General features: G+C 51.7%; 1 protein-coding gene across 3 annotated transcripts in view; it reads right to left on the bottom strand.

Moving 5' to 3' along the window:
* Window positions 1-24,504, bottom strand: part of BTBD9 (BTB domain containing 9) — a 405,610-nt gene continuing 381,106 nt past the window's right edge. For all 3 annotated transcript variants that reach the window (XM_070456511.1, XM_070456510.1, XM_070456509.1), the window contains 2 exons: window positions 19,776-19,854; window positions 1-1,588 (listed from right to left, as the gene is read on the bottom strand). In XM_070456511.1, the coding sequence (XP_070312612.1) occupies window positions 1,394-1,588; window positions 19,776-19,854 (274 nt within the window). In that variant the 3' untranslated portion in view covers window positions 1-1,393. The remainder of the gene's footprint in view (window positions 1,589-19,775; window positions 19,855-24,504) is intronic.

The following is a 24,504-nucleotide window of genomic DNA, read 5'->3' as shown; positions in this document are numbered from 1 at the left end:
TGGGGACCCGCAGGAAGACGACCATCTGGTTTATTCATGCAGCTTGAAGCGACCCCACTCCTCCGGACCAATAAGCCACTCACACCTACGTCACACTGGGAGGAGAGAGCTGACCCACTGGCTCTTTGCACACCCACGACCAATGTATGCTTAAGACAGAAAGAAAAGTGGCCGCCCTGCCTCAGGCAGGGAACGCGGAGGGCCTGACCGCCGCAGCCAGCCCGGGAGAGCCTGGGGAGGGGCGCTCACAGGGCGGTCAGCGCCGGGTGGACATCACTCAGACATGCGGAGCAGATCAAGCGACAGCTGTCAGATGAGATGGTTTCAATGAGGATTAAGAGGAAAGCTTAGAACTGATTTGTTCTTTCCCAATCCCTGGCTGAGTATTATGGTCTGGGGGAAAAGCAGCAGCCGCTGACCATGCAGGAGGGGCCCCTCTTGCATTCCAGACCCTGACCGGCAGGACGGCTGCCTCCACGCACCTCCACTAACCTGCGGCAAACAGGGCATGTCTGCCCAGCCAGGAGCTGGGGCACGTTTATCTGTGCCTACTTCTGAATGTGAAATTAGCTGGTGCATAATCACCGTTTCCTTGTCAGCCTCCCAAGCTTAAAGGCGGGATACGTTTCAGGAATGACAGGTTAATAACCTGGCACTTCGAGTGATTATTAACTCCAGTGTCCGCAGATTGATTTGTTCATTGTGTATTTTGTTGAACTTCCTCAAAGGATTTTCCTTGTCAGACCATGAAGCCCTGCCTCCATGCCGCCCTGAGGAGACGCGCACGCTATTTTTCCGCTCTACCCCACACTCCACCACTCAAAACTAAGGAAGGAAAATTACAGCATCAAAAGGGATTAAAACAAGTGATTTGCGGTTTGAGCCTTTCAAAAAGATCTGGAACACCTATGATTCAGCAAATGGAGAGTAACTAAAAGAAATGAAAAACCACTTAGTTGCCAGGGCAATGTGTTCCATAAAAGTAAACACACTATGAAACCTACTTCCCCAGGGCGCCTCTGGGTGAAGGCCTGATACACCCCCTTCCAGGCCCTGTCCACGGGCAGTTTCTGTATGCTGACACGGGCCTGTCTATTACTTCCTTCTGTGCCCTTTGTGGGTTAGATTAGAGAGGTAGGGTGTTAATGGAGGACTTGATGGAGATTGAAGACCCACTCTCTCCCTCTGGAGACCAGCCTGATTTGAACAAATTGAGGAGAACAGAGCAGCCCCTTTGTGTCCTTGGGAGGAAACGCATTCTGTGTCCCTTCCGGCGGCCAGGTCTGCTGCTCCAGGGGGAGGGTGTGGGAGAGTCCACAGGGACCCCTGCTCGGGCGGGGGACATGGCTCCCACGCCGCCTGGCCACCCGAGTCTCTCCACACGTGCGATCCTTTATTGGTGCTGCCGGGTGGGTGAGCGTGAGTTGGAGCCGGGGCTGGAGGGCAGGGAGCTGCCGCTGGGGGCCTGCAGGGCGTGGGGGTCGAGCTGCTGACCGGCCGCGCTGGCGTCCCCTGTCCCGGACTCGTCGCTGTTGTCCTTCTGGCCACTCTGCTGCTCGGGACACTCAAAGTGGACACAGTGGAACACCTGGCGAGAGAGGAGAGGTGGTGAGTGCGGGTCGGCGTCTGCCCCCGGGGTCACGGTCCCCAGGGGAGTTAGAGAGGGTCCTCTGCCTCTCTGCTGCAGGCGCAGACAGGAGTAGCTAGAAGGCTGGAAAAGTAAGCGGGCTGATGGTCTAAGAGTTATAGGCAGCGTGGTGTTGATTCCTATAAAACGTTCCCACTGCACTTCTCTGCTTTCGGTTACTTTGGTCTTATGAGCTTTTCTTTCTCTTTAAATTAACTAATTCTTACATCTGGAAGTTGGGTTAGAAGCTAGTGGCGTTAATGGTGGTGGCGATGGCTGCATGACTCTGAAAATACTAGAAACCAATGAATTGTATGCTTTAAATAGGTGAGTCGTGTGGCATGGGAATTGTGCTGCCATAAGTCCTCTTCTAAGAAAAGCCAGCAGGGCATTACCCCAGGGGAGGACCCAGGCTCATCTCCAAGGGACCAAGGAGCCGGCTGCCCTCATGCCGTGCCTCAGGAAGGAACACGTTCTTGGTATGAATTCATCCCCTGGGCAGCAGTGCTGGGGCGGGAACTTCAACCCGACGGGACTTGGGCCGACTGGGAGCAGACCCCCTCACGTGGAGGAGTGGGCCTCCCACAGGACCCAGGCGATGCTGGGTGACTCCCGTGTGATGCACTCAAGAAGCGCCACTGAGCAGACGGGTGGGCACCGCAGAGCTCGGCACACAAGCGTGAGCCTGGGCCCTGACCACGAGCAAGCAGCACAGCTGGGGTGGCGGGAGCCTCGCCCGGCACAGGAGGGACGGCTGGGCGTGAGCCGGGGCCGCGGGGGCAGCCCCCGTCAGAGCAGGGTCTGCAGGGGAGTCCTCCCCAGCGCACATGGGAAGTCCCCGTTCCGGTGTCCAACGGCCACATCCTCCTGGGGTCCCTGCTCCCTGTCCTGAGCTCTCTGCAGCGAGGTCTTCAGTCTGGGGAACACACATCTAATTTCCAAGAAGCATGCTGGCAGTCTTCAGGGAATCAATTTCCAGATCCTCAAATTCTGTATTTTCCAAAACTGCCTGAGAAGTGACTGAATTCTGACACCCTTGCCCACATCACGAGAGGAAAGCCCAGCTCTGACCTGCCCTTGCTGGGTACCACTGGGGCACACCAAGCCCTGGGTGAACATGCACCCTCCCAGGAGTGAGGGCCCTGGTGGGGCCTCGAGAGGGGGAAGCGTGGCCTGGGGGAGATGTTCTGAACTCAGAACTTAACTTAACTGTGACTCATGTAATTCTTTTAAACGTAACTGGAATTTTTTCAGAATTATGAAGACATTCTCCAAATACATTGGCTAAAACCCATGAATGATTCCACAATTATTTTCAGATTTGGTGTCCCTTAATTCAACGAGTTGTTTAAAATCTAACTTAGCAAATCATGTCATCAACTATGTATTCCTAATAATTAGCCCTCATCTTCCATCTTTTAAAATGTTTATTTTTTCCTATATCATATTGACATAAATAATTATAAAGTTATGAACAAATGTTTTACTTAAAATGTTTGAAAAATTATACTTTTTTTCCCAAAGCTCTTTCAGGGGATATGCAGACAGAAGAACTGTACAAAGAAAGTCTTAATGACTGGAATAACCGTGATGGTGTGGTCACTCACCTAGGGCCAAACATCCTGGAGTGTGAAGTCAAGTGGGCCTTAGGAAGCATTACTATGAACAAAGCTAGTGGAGGTGATGGAATTCCAGCTGAGCTATTTCAAATCTTAAAAAGATGATGCTGTTAAAGTCCTGCAATCAATATGCCGGCAAATTTGGAAAACTCAGCAGTGGCCACACCACTGGAAAAGGTCAGTTTTCATTCCAATTCCAAAGAAGGGCAATGCCAAAGAATGTTCAAAGTACCGCACAATTGCACTCATTTCACATGCTAGCAAGGTAATGCTCAAAACAAGCTAGGCTTCAACAATACATGAACCAAGAACGTCCAGATGTACAAACTGGATTGAGAAAAGGCAGAGGAACCAGAGATCAAATTGCCAACATCCACTGGATCATAGAAAAAGCAAGGGAATTCCAGAAAAACATCTGCTTTACTGACTACGCTACAGCCTTTGTGTGGATCACAATAAACTGTGGGAAATTCTTCAAGAGATGGGAATCACAGACCACCCTACCTGCCTCCTGAGAAATCTGTGTGCCGATCAAGAAGCAACAGTCAAAACCGGATGTGGAACAAGGAACTGATTCCAAGTTGGGAAAGGAGTATATCAAGGCTGTATATTGTCACCCTGCTTATTTAACTTATATACGGAATACATCCTACAAAATGCCGGAATACATCCTACAAAATGCCTGGAATCCAGGTTGCTGGGAGAAATACCAGTAACCTCAGGCATGCAAATGACACCACCCTTAGGGCAGGAAGTGAAGAGGAACTAAAGAGCTTCTTGATGAAGGTGAAAGAGGAAAGTGAAAAAGCTGGCTTAAAACTTAACATTCAGAAAACTAAGATCATGGCATCTAGTCCCATCACTTCATGGCAAATAGAAGGGGAAAAAATGGAAACAGTGAGAGACTTTATTTTCTTGGGCTCCAAAATCACTGTGGACAGTGATTGCCACTGTGAAATTAAAAGATGCTTGCTCCTTGTAAGAAAAGCTATGACAAACTTAGCATATTAAAAAGTAGAGATATCACTTTGCCAACAAAGGTTCATATAGTCAAAATTATGGTTTCTCCAGTAGTCATGTATGGATGTGAGAGCTGGGCCATTAAGAAGGCTGAGCACCAAAGAATTAATGCTTTCAAACTGTGGTGCTGGAGAAGACTCTTGAGAGTCCCTTGGAGAGCAAGGAGATCAAACCAGTCAATCGAAAAGGAAATCAGTCCTGAATATTCACTGGAAGGACTGATGCTGAAGCTCCAATGCTTTGGCCACTTGATATGAAGAGTCACTGGAAAAGACCCTGATGCTGGGAAAGATAGAGGGCAGGAGGAGAAGGGGGTGACAAAGGATGAGATGGTTGGATGGCATCATCAACTCAATGGACAGGAGTTTGAGCAAATTCTGGGAGATAGTGAAGGACGGGGAAGCCTGACATGCTGCAGCCCATGGGGTTGGAAACAGTGGACACGACTGAGCAACAACAATAAAAACAACTTGTGTGAAGGCCATTGCTTATAGAACTGAGGAAACTAAGCCCTCAAGAGAGTCCTTTTAAAAGTTAACAAGCAGAATTCCCTGGCAGTCCAGTGGTTAGTACTCCACACTTTCACTGCTGAGGGGCAGGTTTGATCCCTGGTCAAGGAACTAAGATCCTGCAAGCCATGTGGCTGCCCCCTCCCACAATCTATAGGCAGACCTGCAGCAACATGGATATAGAGATTAACATCCTAAGTGAAGTAAGCCAGGAAGAGAGAGATACCATATGGTATCCCTTACATGTGAAATCCAAAATATACAAATCAACGTATCTATGAAACAAAAACAGACTCAGACACAGAGAGCAGACTTGTGGCTGCCTCAGGAGAAGAGGAGAGGGAGGGGTGGGAAGGATTGAGAGCTCTGGGTCAGCAGATGAAACTGTACAGGGTGGATGAACAACAAGGTGCTACTCTAAAGCACGGAACTGCATTCAGTATCTTCAGCATAATGGAAAAGAATATGGAAAAAATGTGTGTGTGTATAACTGGAGTCATTCTGCTGTTCAGAAGAAATTAACACAACACTGTAAATCAATACCTCAATTGTACCTCAATAAAGTTATCAATAAATCAATTGTACCTCAATAAAATTAAAATAAAAGTTAACAGACTTTCGGGAGGGAGGGAAAGCAAGAGCATTTTATGGTTAGATGTGTTCCGGGCAAGGAGAATAATATGGGTAAAGACCCTGGGGAGGAGACAGCCAGCCAAGTGACGTCTGAGAAGTTCCGAGCAGCCAACTGTGAGGAGAGGTGACAGTGGTGGGTGAGGCTCTGGGGCAGAAAGCTGGAGTGGGATTCAGGGGTGAGTGCCAGCTCCGGAGGGGCCTGATGGCACCAGACAGCCTTGGAGGCTGGGCGCTGGGCCAGTAACAGGACAGGAGCTTAGGCTGAGGGAGCCAGAGGTCACCATGGCTGGGGAACCAGGAGACAGAAGACCCACTGCTAGAACCACAGCGCCCTGGACAAACACCTGGTGGGGCCCTGGTTCTCACACCGTGCTACTGTGTCCCAAGGGTTTCCTCCCTCGGGGCTCCAGACTTCTCCTAAAGCAGCCCAGGGTCCCAGATATAAGACGATGCGAGTTGCAGTAAGGCTGTCAGTGAATTTACAGAAGCATGTAAGCAGTGCGCAGTGACTGCTTGGGCCTGTGTGGACAGCTGTGAGAGACAGCACAGGCTCCCAGCCCTGGCCACCCCCCCCCCCCCCCCCCGTGCTCCCAGGAGAGCTCAAGCCTCACTCTGCTTGTGTCGGGTGCACCCTTTCCTTCTGAGGGGCCTACTGGCTAGAGAGGAGCCACTGGACTTGGATCTGCCCATTTCCTGAGTCCTGGATAAAGGCTGGCCTGTAGAGGAGAAGGACTGGAGTGCTGGGAGTGGGCTGGAGGCAGGCCAGACTGGCCACACACCGCCCTCCCTGAGGAAGGGCCAGGCAGAGGAGACTGCAGGGGGCTTAGGGGTGCAGAGAGCTGGGGTGGGGCTGCCCCTTCCTCCTGGGAGCTCTACGACCTCAGAGCTCTAGCACATGCACTGTGCACACACGCAACACACACCCACTCCGTGCACACAGGTGCACATCACTACGTACGCACACACGTGCACCCTCCTGCAGAATCAGGTTCACAGAGGAGAAGACAAATGTAATATCAACCGGGAAATTATACTTAAAATATAAATTCCATGCTTACCTCCCTGCATCACTGTTTTTTCCATATTCCCACTTCAATTCATTTGTCTCCCGCTGTTTCAGATCCCAGCTTTCAGACTGATGTGGGACTGACTGAGCCGGGGGGCGCTCTCTGTATGGCAGAGCCGGTTTCTTCTCACTGTGAGCCCCCCTCTCTCTAAAGCTCAGATTGGTGCTGCCTCCTGTGGACCCCCGAAGCCGCAGCTGCCCGGGATCAGCCCCAGGTCTCTCCTTCCTTTCTTTTTCTTTCTCCCTTTTTTTTTCAAGCAAATCTCCCCACTTGGACCCATCAGCAGGTGCTTACTTGTCAGCAGCCTGATGGGAGGGCCTTTTCTGGGGATTTAAAAACTGTCTACAGGGCCACTGGCTCTAACCTGAGCTACTTGGGGTAAATCTGAAAATCTCTTCTAAGTACCGACTATTAATCTCCATCAGCTCCACATTCTTCTAGCTTCTGAATGACAGAACCATCTCCTGCTGGGTTACTGACAGTCTCTTGCTTTATGAGCAAGGACACGATGGAACCATGATGACCCCCCAGAACACAGCTCTGCTTCCATAACATCCCCGCCCCGTCAGTGGAGGGTCCCTCACACCTCCCTGTAAGCGAACAAACATCCTTCCGTTTCTCAACACGGCTGGCCGAGTCTTCCCCGGCGCCCGGGACTCCACCTGCCGTGAATGCACCGCTTTACGATGCCTTCCCCGTTCTGACACGAGCCCCGCGTGCCGCCCCACCCCGCGCCCCCGCCAGCTGTCCGCCTGACGGCACCCCGAGGCTGCCCCTCGGAACCCTGGCCGTCTCCGGCCCCAGGCGGGCGTTCTCCCTCGCGGCCTCCCTCGGTCGCTCAGCTCCCGGGCCGCCTGCGGGGCTGGGGCCCCTCCTCCCGCCTGCGCCCAGAGCTGTCAGCTCCCGGACTCAAGAACCCAGGCGTGGCTCTCCTTTCTCCCGCTCAGGGCCTCACACAAGAATAAACAAACCAGTAAAAACTCTGAGTGAAAAGCAAAGACGACCCCAGCGCCGCGGCCGCTGACCAGCTGGCCGTCCCCTGAGGAAGGGGCCCCGCGGGCGGCGCTGGCCCCGGCGGGTGCGTTCTGCCGCGCGGCGCGTTGGGAAGCCTGGAGGACGGTCTAGAGCTCTCTCTACCTGAGAGACTTAACTAACCGCGCGACTGTCTCCAGCTCACCAACCTACCTGTTTTGAAGGAGTAATGCAAATGACTGTTACTCCCGACACACCCAACGGCAGCATTTCAGCATCTGGTGGCTGCTCCCCGGGAATCAGGCCCACACGGCTCCCTGACCCCGCGGAGCTCAGCGTAGGCTCTGCCCCAAGTGGGGGGACCGGGAGCCCGAGGCCTGACTGGCTGAGCCTCCACAGCGACCCCGAGGAACCAGGGCCGGTCAGAGCTGCGCTTCAGGCTGTGACCCTGGAGTCCCAAGGGTGTCCCAAGGGACCAACTGATGCGGGTTCCCGAGCGTCTCCAGCACCCAGCGGGCTCGGCCGCCTCACAGGCAGCACACGAGAAACAGCTAACCAGTCACAGGCCGCGCGCGTGGGGAAGAGTCCAAGTGCGAAGGGTGTTTTACAAACAGAAAGACGGGTGCAGAGGTAGAGGGTGTGGCGGGGACGGAGCGAGCGGGCTCAGGGCGGTGAGTGGGGCAGGGTCGGCATCCCCAGGTGTCAGGCTGGGGCCCGGGGGTGCAGGACACTGGGTGTGGTCAGGACCCAAACAGGGCTCAGGGGGTCCCAGTGCACGCACGTGGTCACCCCAAACACAAGGCACCTCCTGGACCCCTCCAGTGAGTCCTGGCCCCTTGGAGGGCGCACGCGCTGAGTGAGGACAGAGACAGAGTGGACGGGCTCTGACCATGCGGGGAGCCGGGAGGGTGTGGGGCAGGGCACGCCTCCTGAGCTGGGCCTGGAAGGATGGGGCAGGACCGGTCAGAGGGGCCCTCTGTGGGCGCCCCAGCCCCATGCGATGGCACAGGAAGGGAGCCGCCGGGCTGGGCCGCAGGGATGGTGGAGCAAGAGGCCATGCCTCAGAGGGCTTGGCAGGGGCCTGGCCTGGACCCAAACAGGCAGCCAGGGCTTCTGGACAGAGGAGACGCTTAAACACTTAAGTGTTGCTTCAATTAAAAATATCACAAGAGGAATATGTTTGTGGTGACAAATAAGTATCTGAAGAAAGCAAGTAGATGACAACAAACCCTTAAACTTGAAATCCTGAGGTAGAACACAGCAAAGTGGGATAAACAAGAAAGAAGCATTTTAAAAGGATAAACTACAGCACCTGAAAACAGGCTTGGTAAGACTGACAGAGAACCCCCTTGGGAGGACAGAGGCTGAGGTCCCCCTGGGGAGGACAGAGGCTGGGGGACCGTGGTGGCCCCGGGCTCGCAAGCACTGGACCTGGACTCTGCCTCTGATCCTCCTTCCACTGCTTGTTTTTCAAACCTCAGCGACCTCACTGAGACGAATGCTGGCCACGCAGCCCCCGCTGTCAGGACCCGCGCAGAGGAACGCAGCCGGGAGCAGGAGGGGGTGCACCTCGGGGCGGGGCCGCTCCCGCTCCTGTGCCCTCGGGGTGCCAGGACAGCTCCTCCGTCCGACGACGGGGCAGCAAGCGAGCAGGAAGACACAGCCTGCAAGCGTGATCCTGCCTGAAGGTCAGGAGGAAGGCGTGCAAAGGGGCAGGCGTGGCCTCCGGGCAGAGGCACTGGGAGGACTTCCAGATGAAGGCCTGGGCCTTGCCGCCCCCTCTGTACAATGTGCCGGCTCAGCGGTCTGTCAGTGATTCAACCCACCAGCCTTGGGCCCTCACGGCGACCATGTGAAGCTGACACCCAGGCCAGGCCTGCACGCTGCAGAGGCGGTAAGCATGGCCGTGTCCACACTCACCGCCACCATCTGGCTCAAGGCTGGGGTTCTTCCCTCAGGACCCCAGGCCCCCGGGGACCAGCGCGCAGGTGGGGACGCTGCGCTCTCCTCACGCAGACACTGCAGGGTCACTGTTGCCTGGAGCAGTCGTCAGGGCCTGGGGCCTGTCCCGCCATACCTGGGGCCTCCCTCTCAGAGGAACAGCCAGGTCCTGAGTCTCTCTTCACTCAGAAGCTTGTGTGGTTCCATTTCTTTCCTCCGAACCCTCCCAAGACTGCGACCCCAGCCCTTGGAAAGGCTGTGACAAAGTGAATGAGGCACAGAGCTGGGCTCGGATTTATGCAGAACCATTACCCCGTCGGCGAGTCACCTTCCCTCTCCTCTTCAGCAGTCAGGCCTCCCATTAGCCAGTTTGATGGCCGCTGCTCATGAAGGGGCACCTTTGCTAAACCAGCTTCGAGGCCTCTGGATCCATCCCCCGGGAGGAGCTGGTTAATTTGGAATGTAGTCGTGTGTATGAGGCTTACACAGCCCGAGTCACCATCCGCGTGTTCTTTTTGTAGCTGCTGTTTATTATCCCTTTCCTTTCCTCTCTGGGAGCTGTAATTCTCAACATGCTGGAGACAATCTGGGGTAGACTTTTCTCTGGGAGTCCTGGGGAGGATGCATACGGATGTGTGGCCCCTCCTCCGTGAGCCGGTGGATTCCTGGGTTGGCTACTCTTTGCTGCTCTTCATTAGAGTGATTCCCCAAGCACTCTTTGTTCAACCTGTCTTCAAGGTGTTGGTTTTTTTGTTTTTTTTTTTTGAGACATTTTAACAAATGCCATTTCCCCTGACATTTTTTAAAAATTTTATTATTTACTTGGCTGTGCGGAGTCTCTGGTGCTGTGCGCGGACATTCCGTGGTTGCGGCGGGCAGGGCTCCTCACAGCGGCTGGTGGCCCCTCTCACTGTGGGGCACAGCGCCGGGTGCAGGCTCAGCAGCTGTGGCACATGTGCTTAGTTGCTCTGCAGTAAGTGGAATCTTCCTGGACCAGGGATTGAACCTCCATCCCCTAAACTGGCAGGTGGATTCTTACCCACTCTTCCCCTGGGGAGGTCCCCAAGGTTTTTAAAAGCAGAGAGAGAGGCCTCTGTTAATTTTCCCAAGTTGGCCTATGAGTCCACTTGTGGACTGTAGCAGAACCCACTGTGAACTGTAGCAGAAATCAGGAAAATTTAATAAATGTTGATCAATGACTCTACCTTGCTTTTCAGGTTTCTCTTGAGTAATTTTCAGACTTCTTTCATACCAACCAATACAAATAGCATTTCTGAGCCAAGCTTTCAACTTACATTTACGAGGTGACATATCTTTATAAATAGATACCTACCTCTCAATGATATCTGCCCATAAGTCAGACAGAGAGATGTGGCTTCTGAATTACACACCCTGAAGACTTCCTCTATCCTTTCGCAACGTGTGTATGGCAGCATGGTACACACTCAGTGCTCAGCAAACCCTGCTGAGCTTGAAGATGCTGACAATTACGTCTTCTCACACCTGTCTCAGAAACAGAAGTTCCAAGTCTGTCTAGACTGTATAGAGATGTTTTACCTTTGTTCCTTTAAAAATGAAGACCAAGTATTTCCAATAAAACATGGCACTTTAAAATCAGAGTATCATGTATGTGTATCTGAACAGCCCAAAACACGGTTTTCAGTTAAGGAACCCATTTCACAGCAAGATATTTCCAGGTTGTGAGCAACAACTTTTCAGCATTGCTTTGGGGTGATAGGATACCCCAAAAGTTTTGCATGAGTATTTATTCCTACTAGGTAAGAGAGTAAGCTTCTTGATGACACTGCTTCTATGTGGCAATAGCTTTTTTTAATTTTCCAATGTCACTTTGCCATCTTCCCATAAGCCCGGGCACTCACAAATATCTGGAACTCCACTGCCTAGAAGGTTCTGGAGAAAAGCCTTTCCAGAACATGTCACCTCTGGCAGCCCTGGAATCCCTGACCTCTGATTTTCCTGTGTGCGTACTCCAGAGCTCCTGGGAGAGAGATTCTTTCTCTTAATTAGTCTGGAAAACTAACACAAAAAAAGGAGAAACGTTCCAGTTCCCAGGGGGAACGGGCAGACACGGCCTTACTGGGGCCCTCTGCTCTCCCCTAGAGGCTGCTCTAGTGGCCCTATCGCCACAGACAGTTGTTCACTTCATCCAGATGTGTCTGCTTTGTCTTGAAGAGCTCTGGCTGCATGGAGATCTCAGGCCTGACTCCTCACCACTGGCTCCGCAGCAAAACATGGCTGGACATCATCCTCACGAGCTGGCATCTCCATCCATCTCGCCGCCCAGTGGACCCCAGGCCCCGCCTGCTCAGGTGCTGTGGGCACCCCTCCCAGGCCAGGTGTTTGGTGCAGAACTGCTCCATTACAACAGCCATAAGGCTTGTGGGATGTTTGGAACAATGACGTGCCCACTGCTGTGTCACTTTCCCTTTGTTTTCCCAATAAAATCTTTCCTAAAAGACGTTTAAATATAAAGACATCTATAAAAGGTCTTGTATAATTGTACTATAAATATTTTTCTGTCTCACTGGGAAGGAACCTTTAAGATCTAGTCCACTCTCCTTATTTTAAAGACAAGTGTCCTGAAAGCCAGGGACGTGAGGTGACAAAGCTGGTTGGGGGCAAGGCTGGCACCAAGGCCGAGGTCTCCTGGTCCACACTGGACAAGCCGTCCCCCCCCCCCCTTCCTTCCTATTTCTCTCTCCTCCTGGGCTCATCCCGCACCTCCCTGCCCTGTGTGTTGAGGCTGTTTCTCAGACGACATCCTTTGGCGGATGCCACCTGGAGGGAATCCTCAAGGTAGTGACCAGAACCGAGGGGTGGGCCCTGGGAAATAATTGTCACCATCGTCACCGGCATCACTGACTCCATGGACTTGAGTTTGAGCAAGCTCCGGGAGTTCGTGATGGACAGGGAAGCCTGGCATGCTGCAGTTCATGGGGTCACAAAGAGTCGGACACGACTGAGCAACTGAACTGAACTGTTACCAGGCCAGGAGGGAGCCTTTTTTTTAAAACAACAACAACAACAACAACAACAACAGAAAACAAAACTAGAATCTGTTTCCTTCTTTTTGTTTTTTTCTTCACTAGAGCCACATGTTGCTATGGGAACAAGGATGGCACTGGGAGCCCACAACCACTCACGGCCCGACAGAGCCTGTAAATAAATTCTGCCTCACTCCAGGCTCGGCGCTGACTGGTCCTGGAGGGCAGCTCAAGCAGCCACTTACAGACTTTCCACCCTGCTGGTGTCGGCAGGGACCCTCCTGCAGCCGGTTCCCGGGAGCTGGGAGGAATTTGCATCCTCCACCCTCCCAAAGCCTCCACTGCACAGCCTCAGCCCTGTCTGCCCATCCAGGGCCGGGATCATGTGATCCGCTCTTCAGATGAGAAAACCCATCCAAAGGGCTGTGCCCACCTGCCGCCACTGCCTCGGCTCACTGCAGCTTCACTCAGGCTCCTGCGCTTCACATCATCCCCCCGCCCCCACCCCAGGTTCAGGTGCTCTTCCTGTGGGCTGATTTCTGTCCGGTGGTGAAGCTATAGCCCCTCTAGGGAAGGGCCCTTGCCTGGGTTTCTCTCCTGGTTTGAGCCCAGGCTGGTGCACAAAGCCTGCCCACAGGAACCACATGCTTACCAACAGCTAATCTGATGGCCTAGCCAGGGCAGAGCTGGGCTCTTTTCTGCGGCTTTACTATTTATTGGGTTAGCCAGAAAGTTCCTTCAGGTTTTTATGTAAAAACACAAGACATTTTGCATTTTCACCAAGAACTTTACTGAACAGCATATTCACTGTTTGTTTCACTACCTTCTGCCATTTTTTAGGCAACTTCATAATTCCACATTCCCAAAACTTTTAATCTTTTTGAGCAGAGAACTGTTCCAGGTATCTTTTACAGTTTCCTAGGGAACTGAAACTTTTTCCATTAAAATAATTTTATAAAGGCCAAAATAAAGAGAAATCTGGAATGTACAGTGGATGTCCCAGCCAAGGACGCCCCAATCAATGGTGAGTTTTTGCCTGTTCATCAAAGAAACTTGTGGTTTGCATTGTCCTGATGGAAGATAATGTATTTCCTATTGACTAATTCTGGATGCCTCTCAACGAATGCTGGTTTCAGTTGGTCTAACTGGAACCAGTATTTGTTAGAATTAATTATGAGCTCCTTTTCTGAAAGGAGCTCGTAACAGAGGACTCCCTTCCAATCCCAACATATACATAACTTCACCTTCTTTGGATGAAGACCGGCCTTTGGTTGGTGGTGGTTCATTTACCCCACAAGCTCTTCTGTTCCACATTATTGTACAGTATCCACTTTTCATCGCCTGTCACAATTTGTTTTAAAAATGAAATGTTTTCATTAAATAAGGTCAAGACAGTTTTTTTACTTAACTTATGTGGAACCCAAACATCAAAGCGAGGAACATAACCAAGCTGGTACAAATGATTTTGCACGCTTGATTTGGATATTTTGAGTATGTCAGCTATCTCTCGTGGTATAACATTGATTGTTCTCAATTAATGCCTCAATTTGATTGCTATCAACTTCACCTGGTCTACTTGACCGTGGAGCATCGTCCAGCAAGAAATCTCCAGCATGAAACTTCACAGACCACGTCTGACACATTCGATCCGTCACAGCACCATCTCCATACATTGCACAAATCCTTTCTCATGTTTCAGTTGTCTTTTTACCTTTCTTGAAATAATAGAGCATAATATGCCAAAAATGTTGCTTTTTTCTCCCATCTTCAATATTAAAATGCTTACACAATTTTGATAAACTTTTTAAAATTCGCACTGATATGACAGCTGTCACAATACTATCTAACCAAACTGCTCTGAATCAAGTTAAAGACAAACAAGCACTACTAGAGTCATGGGGAAGCTGAATGAACTTTTTTGGCCACCCAACATTATGCCTTTTTGGGAGACAGAGCACCCTGGATGTTAAGAGCCAAACTGCCTGAAATTCAAACTCTTACAAATCACTTAACATTGCTCAGCTTTGGTTTCCTCATCAATTTATCCCTTTCGCTTAGAACATTTTTTATTGTGAAAACTATGCACTAAAAGGTGCATAAAATACAAATGTACAGCTTGTTGAATAACTACAGAGTGAACTCCAGCCATGTAAACCACATGTAGGTCAAGAACCAGAAACACTGCTGGCACCGCATGGTCCCTTCCTGGTCTGAGCCCCTGCCCTGCTATTAAAACCACAGCCTGACTTTAATAATAATCACTTCTGTGTACACAACCTTAGATGTCATAGCTTAGTTTTGCCTGTTTCTGACGTTTGTACAAATGTAATCCCACTACACAGATTCTTCGGTGCTGGCTCTATCTTTGGACACGCTGTGATGTTCATGGACAGCGGGGATGAGTTGTTTCACTGAACCTTTTCCTTTATTTGGCTGCCTGACGGGGAGAGGGAGCGATGGAGGGACGCACTGAATGATTCATCCGCTCACTCAGGAAGGAGGTACTCTGTGCGCATACATGCCGGGCCCAAGTTAGGGCCGGGACATAAGACAAAAAAGATACCACACAGCCTCTTTCCTCAGCTACATAAATTCAACACATAACTGGAGCCCTGAGAGCTGCCTACAGACTGTCCACCCCGTCCTCACTCTCTGTTACTGACTCGACAAAGGCTTTCTTTCCTGTGGGTTCTGTGAGCAGGAACTTGGTTGTTCTATATTGTAGGAAGGAAGCTTTTCCTACAAGTCCTTTCTAGCTCATGGGGTTGCTTGTGCCCCTGAGGTCTCTACCTCCTAAAAAATCACTCCACAACCTGCTCTCCAACCAGGCTTCATCAAAGCGAAAATAAGAAACGGGCATAAGCGAAACAGGCACAAGAAGAAACAGGCTGACAGACTGACAGCCTCCTTAAGGACGGAGCCGTGTGCCTCTGCTGCTCTTCTCTGGTAACCAGTGGAATGCGAACGAAAGGTGTGTGAGAGATGCTGCGTCAGAACCAGCACGGCTGCTGCCTGGGTACGAGAGGAAACTTCAGATCCGCCAGGATGCCTGTGGTCCTGTCCACAAGGCCGTTTCTAACCTCCTGCAGGCGGGAGAGCCCGTCTGCCTCCCAAGCAGCTCAGAGTCAGGCAGCAGTCGAGGCAGGGGGCGGGAAGGACCACACAGCTGCGCCAGCGATGAGACCAGTAGAAAGTGATGGAGGGAAAGCCGGGGAGACCTTTTCGGCTCTAGGCACCAGGGAGGCTCAGATGAATGAAAATAACTGAAGGAGAGCAGGTTTCAGGGGGAGGGACTCGCTGACAGACAAACCCACATGTGCCTGCCGTCTAGTGCTGAGTGTGAGAGGAGGATGGGAAAGCCGCCTCCGAGTAGCAGAGGGAGGGGCATGTCCAGGGGCAGAGCCAAGGAGGGGCAGGATGACAGGCTCCCTGGTGGGCAATGAAAGGAAAACGTCCTGGGACGCTGAGACACGACAGGGAAACGCTAAGCAGACAAGGAGCAAGAGGCCACTGGAGCCAAGTGGCGCTCTTCGAAAGGTGAGCATTAAGGGGCTCATTGGCCGAAGTCGTAAATGTAGCTAAAAACTTAAATGAGTTCATTGCCTGGTGCTCACAAAGGAAGATGAGACAGATGCCAGCAGCAGACACGCGCTTCCCAAAGGAGGGGCATGAAATGCCGAGGAAATCAGAAGCGTGTCCGGACAGGTGATCAAGAAATCTGAACGCCCTCAGCCTGCCTGGCTGCTGTCACCCGAGAGCTGGCCCTGGTGGACGGGTCGGGGTTGGGGGTGCGGATCAGCCTGCGGCGAGATGTCGAGCCTGGTGCGGGGAGGCTGGGCTGACTAGAGCAACACAGACACGTGGCCACGTGGCGCAAGAAATCCCCAAGGATTTTAGCTCTGGACCCTTCCTGTTGCCACCAGCTACAGCCATGTACACCCGCCACCTTCCCACCTTCTGCCTGGACAGCCTGCCCCCCTGCCGAATGCTCTTCAATGCACAGGGGTGCCAAGCCGCACCTCCCCGCGGGGCTCTGCTCTGACATCCTCTCCGTGCGGGGCAGCGCCTGCAGCAAACGGTCTTACCTGGGAGAGCTGGCGTGCTTCTTTTCCTGTCTGCATACACCGTCTTACCTCTCATGATGGAAACCAACTCCATCTACACTTCTTGAAATTCGCACAGTCTGTGGGCTGGTAACATTCACTATCTAAAGACAGGTCCTGGCTCTGAGTCAATGAAGGCTACTAATGCCCCTTGGCAGATAAGCCAGGGCAGACTGAAGAATCCTGGCCTACCTTCCACCCATCCTCCACTGTAAGGAAGAGGCGCCCTGACCCCTGTCTTCTCATGGCGTGGTTCTGGCTCCATGGGACTCTGGACCAGGCGTGTCCTGGACCCCCGCCTGCTTCCCCTGATGGCTGTGCCATCACAGTCCCCCCAGGAGTCCTGACCGACCCCCCACAGTCACCCTGCTTCCCTCACTCCTCTGACTCTGCACACATTCCTGCCCATCTCCAAGAAGGGGGGTATGACGCCCAGAATCGGTATGCTGCAATGAAGAACTTTCTCTTTGAGGCGGCACTACATTCCCGATACTCCATGAAATCAACTCTTGTGCCTTCTTGTTTGCTCTGAGAATGACAGTTTATGGATCTTGCCTTATGATCCCAGTCACAGTTAATTTTATGATTTGAGATGTTCCCAGGTTGGCAACACCACACTGAGGTTTTTTTTCCTGATAAATAATTCACTAGATAAAGCAGCTGAGCAAGTTGCTCATCAGCCAGATACCTGATGGGGTCACCAGTTAATTAGTGACCTAAGTCAACCCATTCATACTGGGGACTCCAGTCTCCAAACTGGCGGGGTCCTGAGTGGCTGGGGCTCCTTGCAGATATTTTTGTAAACTCATCAGGGAGAGGGGATCTGGCATGCCACCTTTTAAGTTCTGTAAGGGGAAATTATTCCTCTGGTCATGGAGGTGAGGGCCGTGGGGTCAAGACCTGGAAGAAGACCCTGACCTGACTTGCCCCAGTGCTTCTTGGTCTTCTCTGACTTAAGAATTCCTTCTACTGTTAAATGACAATTACAAAGTCCCATTCAGGAACTAAAGAAAACAAAATGACCTTTAAAAAATGCACTATATAAGAAACAAGGGATTGCCAACAAAAATATTTAATTTTAGCTTCATATACTATTAAGTAAAGATATGTTCAAATTGTTTTCTAATTTAGTAATATACATGTAATTTAAGTGGTTAGAAAAAATGAGAATTATTGGTAAAATTTTAAAACTATGATGTTTTGTTTGGGGCTCAAATATCTATTAAAATACAGATTCAAAATAAAATAAAATAAAATACAGATTCAAATTTATACTTCTGTTACATCTTCAAAGAAGAAAAAAGTGTCTTTATGACCTGATGTTTAGAATTCTTTAATTTTGTGCTTTAAAAACTATCAATGGCTTTCTTTATTTTATAATTTTCAGGTTTGTTTTGAAATAAAAAGGTAAGCAAAAGTTTCAGGCTTCTGTTTATAAGCTCTTCTCTGGAAGAAATATATTGTGGGCGTGTATCATTTTTATTCTAAATAAATACAAAGGTAAAATGAATATATGTTATCACAATATTTTCACTGCTTAAAGTGCTTTTCAAAGAACCAGAAGCACCTTGATGTGCCCTGGAGAACTCTCATCTGACAAACAATGCATGCTCCAGGGCCCACTGTGTAACGTGTGGGGCTCTCCTTCAAAAGGCAGAGAGAACGCTTCTCCTTTTCTCCCAGCGTCATCTCTCCAGATGTGCCCCCGGGTTCCCATCTGCTACTTGATGCTGTGCTCGCTCCAGCTCAGGGGACAGCATCAGGTCAGGGCAGACCCTCAGGGCACCCAGGGCCCCATCTGTGACTCGCAGGGGGACCCACACCAGATCCCGACTCTCCTCACGAATGTGTGGGGGTCCCACTGAGAGTGGCAGTGGTCCCAGGGCAGGCTGAGGAGGGTGCGCAGGTCCAGGCCCCAGGGGTCAGGGTGGGTGGCCGAGAGCCCGTCCCAGGGAGGGAGGAGGGGTGGAGGCTGGCCTGCGGGGAGCCCCTGGTGGGTGCTCTTCCCGTAAAAAGAAAGTCCAAGGGTGAGATGACTAAGAATTGCAAGAGGATGCTGGACAGCATTAAGCCCCAAGCACAGAGCCCCTTCCGGTGTGGAGCCCACGCCCAGGACACTGGTCCTGTACCGATCTGACAAAGTTTACACAGGGGTGAAACTGCAGGATGGTTACTATTTTTACACCTTTCATTTACCTCTTGAGCTTCAACCTTACTGTGGTCTTTAACCAGCGGTCAGGCCTTCAGGGTGTGCGCTAAGCACATCTAACTGTGTAAAGGCAAGTGTGATGAGCAGAGACCCTGGCATGGCCTCCTGCCAACTCGAACGCCTCACCGCCAGCGCTCAGTCTATGCCCACCTGAGGAACAGAGGCTAAGCAATTAACTTACAGATGGATTATTTTGCACTCAAAATGGAAACAGACGTTCTTCTCACCTTTAATGCTGTGACTGGGCCCGGAGGTGGCTCATGGGGCCCAGGGCGATGCACGCTGTTGGGGGAGGCAGTCCCAGCGGGTCTGGCATGGTCCTGGTTTGCACTCGGGTCCTGTGCTGAAGCTCACAGCACCCTCCCTCGGGTTCTCAAGGCATTGCAGGCACTGCCCACCCCTCTCTCATCTGAAGGAACCCACTGCGTCCTCCAGAGCCATTTCCAGCCAGAGAAGACAGCACGTTTGAGGCCCAGGAACCTCACCTGCCGGCCACCCTGGCCTCAGGAGCCCGAACTCGAGAGAATAACCTATCAACTCTTTCCTCATGAATTCCACAGGTGAAGGGACACCGAGATGGTGTGGCCCAAAAGAACAGCTGCTGCTCCAGAAACAAGGCCTGGGCCCAGGCGAGGAATGGGCCAGGGAAGAAGAGGCTCGCCCGTGAACACCATGTGCAGGCCGGCGCAGGACTGGGTAGACGGACAGAGAAAACCTGCAACTGTGCATCTCGGCCGCCCTGCGGAGCTGGGGTTCCTCACACACCACACATAGGGGCCCAGGAACCCTGAGAGAGCTGGCATCTGGGAGGGGAGAGGACTCTCCAGGTCTCTGCACAGGGGAGGAAGTGAAGCTGCAGGGGCTGGCTGCCACTTATGGTGAACAGACACCCAGAAATGGTAACAACAGCTCCCCTGTGAGAGAGCAGGGCCCCTCCTTCCTGCACCGAGGAAGCTGTCTGAATAACAGGCCACTGATGGGCGGAACCAACAGCTCCAGTTCACTTGGGACGAGGTATCACCCAGATAGCAGGAAGTACCACTGTGTCTTTCACCAAAGGGGACCCTTACCTCGTTTGCTGTGTTGTGTGTTCCAACGATTCGGATGAAGGATGCTGGACGTCTTTCAAAAGTTACTGACTGCCAGGACCTGTGAGGAGAAACATAAGCATTGCTTGGTTACACCGTCCTGTGATCCTGCTGACGGCAAGGGCCCAGCGGAGCCCAGGATGTGGAGGGGGCGGGGGTCTCCACCCACTGTGTGGAGCGGGGACAGGAGCACACGGTGCCCCTACAATCTCGGCAGAGGAGGTGCCTGCCCTTCTGTGAAGGCTCCACATAAGCAAGCATGAGATGCAGACCCCTGCACGTGGTGACAAGAGTGTGGCCACACGGGGGGTGGGTGGGTGGGTGTCAAGGAGGGCGGGGTTCATGAAGTAACAGGGCCATGATGGGGCTGCCCTCAGAGGGCTGTGGGCTGAATGGCTGCACGTGGTGGGCACAGTGACTTCCCAGGAGGGTTCTGGAAGAGGAGCTGAAGCCGGGCAGGCAGGGCAACAGCAGGGCGGCTGGGTCCAGCACTGCAGGTGGGGAGGGGGGCATTCACTGCCGTGTGAGCCCTGGGCTCCCATGTCTGACCCCCCACCCCATGCAAGTGGTGGCGGTATCTGGGGAAGAAAAGGCAAGTTTCTACACTGGCCTCCCTTCAGCCCTCTTTTTCTGCTTCCCAACGCATCCCCCAAACAGTTTAGTCTTTGGATGGGTGGGCTCAAAAGCAGCCCCAGGATTTTAAATGCCCCTCCTCACAGATGGGCAGGGGCTGGGCCGGTGGAGCAGGCCCCAGTCTCCCCCGAGAGGAAGTGGTCTGCTCCCGGTTCACCGCTCCCGGCTCGCCGGAAGGCACGAGGCTCTCGGCACCCACGGCTGCAAACTCCGCTCCTGCTTTCATAATCAGTGCAAGGTGCTCGCGGCTGCCGCAGTCCTCCTCTGCACACATGGCGGAGCCGCCAGCTGCGGGGACGCTGTTTCCTGTAATTGTCTAATTACCAAGTAATGCTACCAAAGAAAATACACGTATTTGGGGCTTGTTTTTCCCCCTTTGCTTTCAGGTGTTCCATCTTCTCTCTCACCATGAGCCGCCCACAGAGGCTGATTCACGGCTGCCTGGACACCAGGCCCCTTGAGGTCATTAAAATGTCGTTACCATCCTATGCACAAAGTCTGTGCCTCTGGAAGCAGTTTTCTGGAAACAGCATAAGAAAAATCACTCTGTCTGTAGAAAGGCTATTCATACATGAAGGTGATGCCATCTGACCATCCCCAGGGTCTGCACTCCTGGCTCATTTTCTCAGTGTTTTGTTCCCAGACCCACAAAGTTCTCTTGGAAAGCCCAAGGGCTAGGGTGGGCCTGTGAGGAAGGCCCCATGGGGCTTTAACACTGGACCTGGGCTCCGACAGGTCTCGGGGTCATTTCTGCCCTAAACACAGGGGCTGAGCACAGACGTGCGTTCTTCCTCCAGCAGGTCGGGGAAGCCAGGGGTTCACATCGCCCAGGCATCAGAACCCCATCCCACTGCCAACGGCAATGACAGCACACACCAGAGCTGGTCCACTGCACTTCTCAGACCACCACTCCAGGAAAGGGAAACAGAGCCAGGGCAAGTGACTCAGCCAGTGACAACTATTCACTTCAGTCACTCAGTCATGGCTGACTCTTTGCGATGCCATGGACTGCAGCACGCTAGGCTTCCCTGTCCATCACTGACTCCCAGAGCTTGCTCAAACTCATGTCCATTGAGTCGATGATGCCATTCAACCGTCTCGTCCTCTGTTGTCCCCTTCTCCTCCTGCCTTCAATCTTTCCCAGTATCATGGTTTTTTCCAATGAGTCGGTTCTTCACATCAAGTGGCCAAAGTATTGGAGCTTCAGCGTCAGTCCTTCCAATGAATACTCAGGACTGATTTCCTTTAGGATTGACTGGTTTGATCACCTTGCTGTCCAAGGGCCTCTCAAGAGTCTTCTCTAACACCATAGTTTAAAAGCATCAATTCTCTGGCACTCAGCTTTCTTTATAGTCCAGCTCTCACATCCATACATGACTACTGGAAAAACCATAGCTCTGATATTAGGTTCAGCCAGATTCACAAAAAGGACTGCGATGGACAGGGGGCTGGGAGTGGAGGAGACAGAGAAGACTCTTTTCTTTTTAGCTTTCTAGTCCTGTGCTTATCCAAAAAAACTGTCCAGTGCTTCTGGACAGGAAGGTAAAACCTGGCTCTCGTAAGCTCACGGTCCTCATCAACATGCTCAGGGCTCTGAGAGTGCAGACAGGCCTGGCATCGTGCCCCTGCTCCCTGGATGACCCCACCCCCACCCCGCCCTACTGTATGGGGTGGAGGCCGAGGACCTGAAGGGAGTGAGGGCTCACTGTGGGGCATCCTGGGAGGAGCTGGGCCTGAACCCCACTTGTCTCCCCACCGTCGCCCCCTCGGCTCCATCTCCCGTCCAGCCTCCTAGGGGCTCATGCCCTGGCCCCACCACCCTCTGCAGGGGGAGCAGGGCTGGCAGGGCGGCAGCCTGAGCAGGAGGGAGCATGCTGGAGTAACAAGATCAGAAGGCCTCAATTTAATACCAATCCTCCATTGCACCGCATTAATATCTAATCATATTAGAGTTCATTTTCACTAACACAGCCCGAGAGGTGAACAGATGATTTCATCTTCAGCAAACTGGATGACAACCCTAAGACCAAAGCACGAGCAGGAAGGGAAGCCAGTCAGGATGAGGTAATGAGCATCTCTCCCTCCCAAGTATCGGCTTCCATTTCCTCCGAACGTCTTTGAGACTGCTCTCCGCGTGCCCAGCAGGGAGTGACGAGGCGGCAGCGGGACGGTCATGGTCATGTTGGAGCAACATGCATAGTCACGGCGCCGCCCCGAGGAGGCTCCTGCTTCACAGAGCCAGGCACCGCCACGGCCGCCCAGTCTCCGCAGAAGCTCGGCGCCTCTCTTACTGAGCTGGAGAGCTGCATGAAGACTCCTGATCGCCCAGGGCTCTGAATCCCCTCTGTAGGAGGCGACACTCACAGAGAGACAACAGAGCAACATCACCTCTCAGCTCAGAGCCAAGGCTGGATGCTGGGAGGACGTGTCTGAACAGGAACTACCAGTGTCAAAAAACACGTGCGGCCTTTGCTCTGAGCACTTACCCCAAACAGAAAAACGCACACAGGAGTGAAGTCCCAGCCCCGGCTCTTGCCAGCTCTGCAGTGGACAAATCACAACCCCTTGCTGAGCTGTAGTTTCCTCATTTGTCCAATGCTGATGGAAATAATACCTCGCTCTCCCTCACAAAAATGCACCTAAAATGTGGTCCCAATTATGTTAAATTGTAAATATCTATGCACATATGTATTCTAAGACAGACGTCTACAAGCATGTTTGCCAAAATGTTGTTTGGATGGAAGAATTTCAAGAGACATTAGTTGTACTTCTGCACTCTTTGTACAATTTAGTTTGGTAGAATGTATATCAGAAAAAAATTTCTAGCTTGCCTACTATCCAAACCTTTAACATAGATCACGTGATGTGAAGCAAGTGAAAATGCCAGCACTGGATTATTATGTAAAATATTTCCGGTTGAGAGACTCACTGGGTGACAGTCAAAACAGCAGGTTTTAATCATGGCCTTCCGTGAACCACAGGGAGGATGGCAGTGGCTGACGGCATGGGCTGTGGGGCCAGGCTCCTGGGTTTGAACTTTTAGCCAGCTCTGTGACCTCAGACAAGCTACTTAACTTTTCTAGGCTTCAGTCTCCTCTCTGTAAAATGAGGATAATGAACATAACTATCTAAATTTTTCTGTGTGTAAGGATTAAATACATTAACAAATGTAAAACACCTCGAGCAGTACAGGCATACGCTAGGTTCTAAGAGAAAGAGCTGATATTGTTATTACTACTGTAATTACCTGCCAGCCACATAAACCTGGACAAGACACGCCGTTTCCCAGGGACCCCCCCATGAGTCACCGAGTTTGCTGGTGTTGATTCAGTGACTACTGCAGAGATTCCCACCACACTCCATCAGTACCCATTATACCCATTACTTGGAGGCAGACAAGGTAGCTGGGCTTTGAAGGAATGAAGCAAGTATTTGGTGAAAGCACTCTTGAGGCTGGTACCTGCTAGGTGTTATGGGAAACATGCAAGATGGAGTGCTGCCCTGATGAAGTTTACGATCTCTCTGGGGAGATCAGCGGTCCTTCCAAAATCAGAGGACAACGCAAACTGTACTACGGTCCCAACTCCTAACCTGGTGGTGTTCCAAAACCTCCCTGGTAATTGGCTGTTTAAAGTTTGGAAGCAGTTTTTTCAGAGAAATAAAGCCATACATTTTGACTGAGTTCCAAGACCCACCCATAAAACTCACTTTAACCCATAATGAGGCTGAAATATTATGTATATGAAGTTTAAAAAAGGAAGGAGAAAATGTTGTTGTTGCCATAGTAGTAATGGAACAAGCCAGAAAAACAAGTGATTGAAAACAGTCTCTTTGAAGCTGCCGCTTGAGGAATGAGATTAAATACTATAACTCATATAAAATCCTGGGGCTGCTACTGAAACATGGTAGGTAGTCTGTTAACAAGAAGAGTGAAAAAGTGGGTCAAGAACTGTCATCCTGAAAGGCTCTTCTGACTGCAGACCATGGTGTGGTTTACAGGGGTCTTCACAGTCGCTGTGCATGTTATTCACGAAAACTGTACATGCTTGTAAAGTGTGCTGTGATTATTCTGGGGAAG

Source organism: Odocoileus virginianus, chromosome 27 (genome assembly GCF_023699985.2).
Source record: "Odocoileus virginianus isolate 20LAN1187 ecotype Illinois chromosome 27, Ovbor_1.2, whole genome shotgun sequence".
Taxonomy (NCBI): Eukaryota; Metazoa; Chordata; class Mammalia; order Artiodactyla; family Cervidae; genus Odocoileus; species Odocoileus virginianus.
This window is presented reverse-complemented; position numbering and strand designations above follow the sequence as displayed.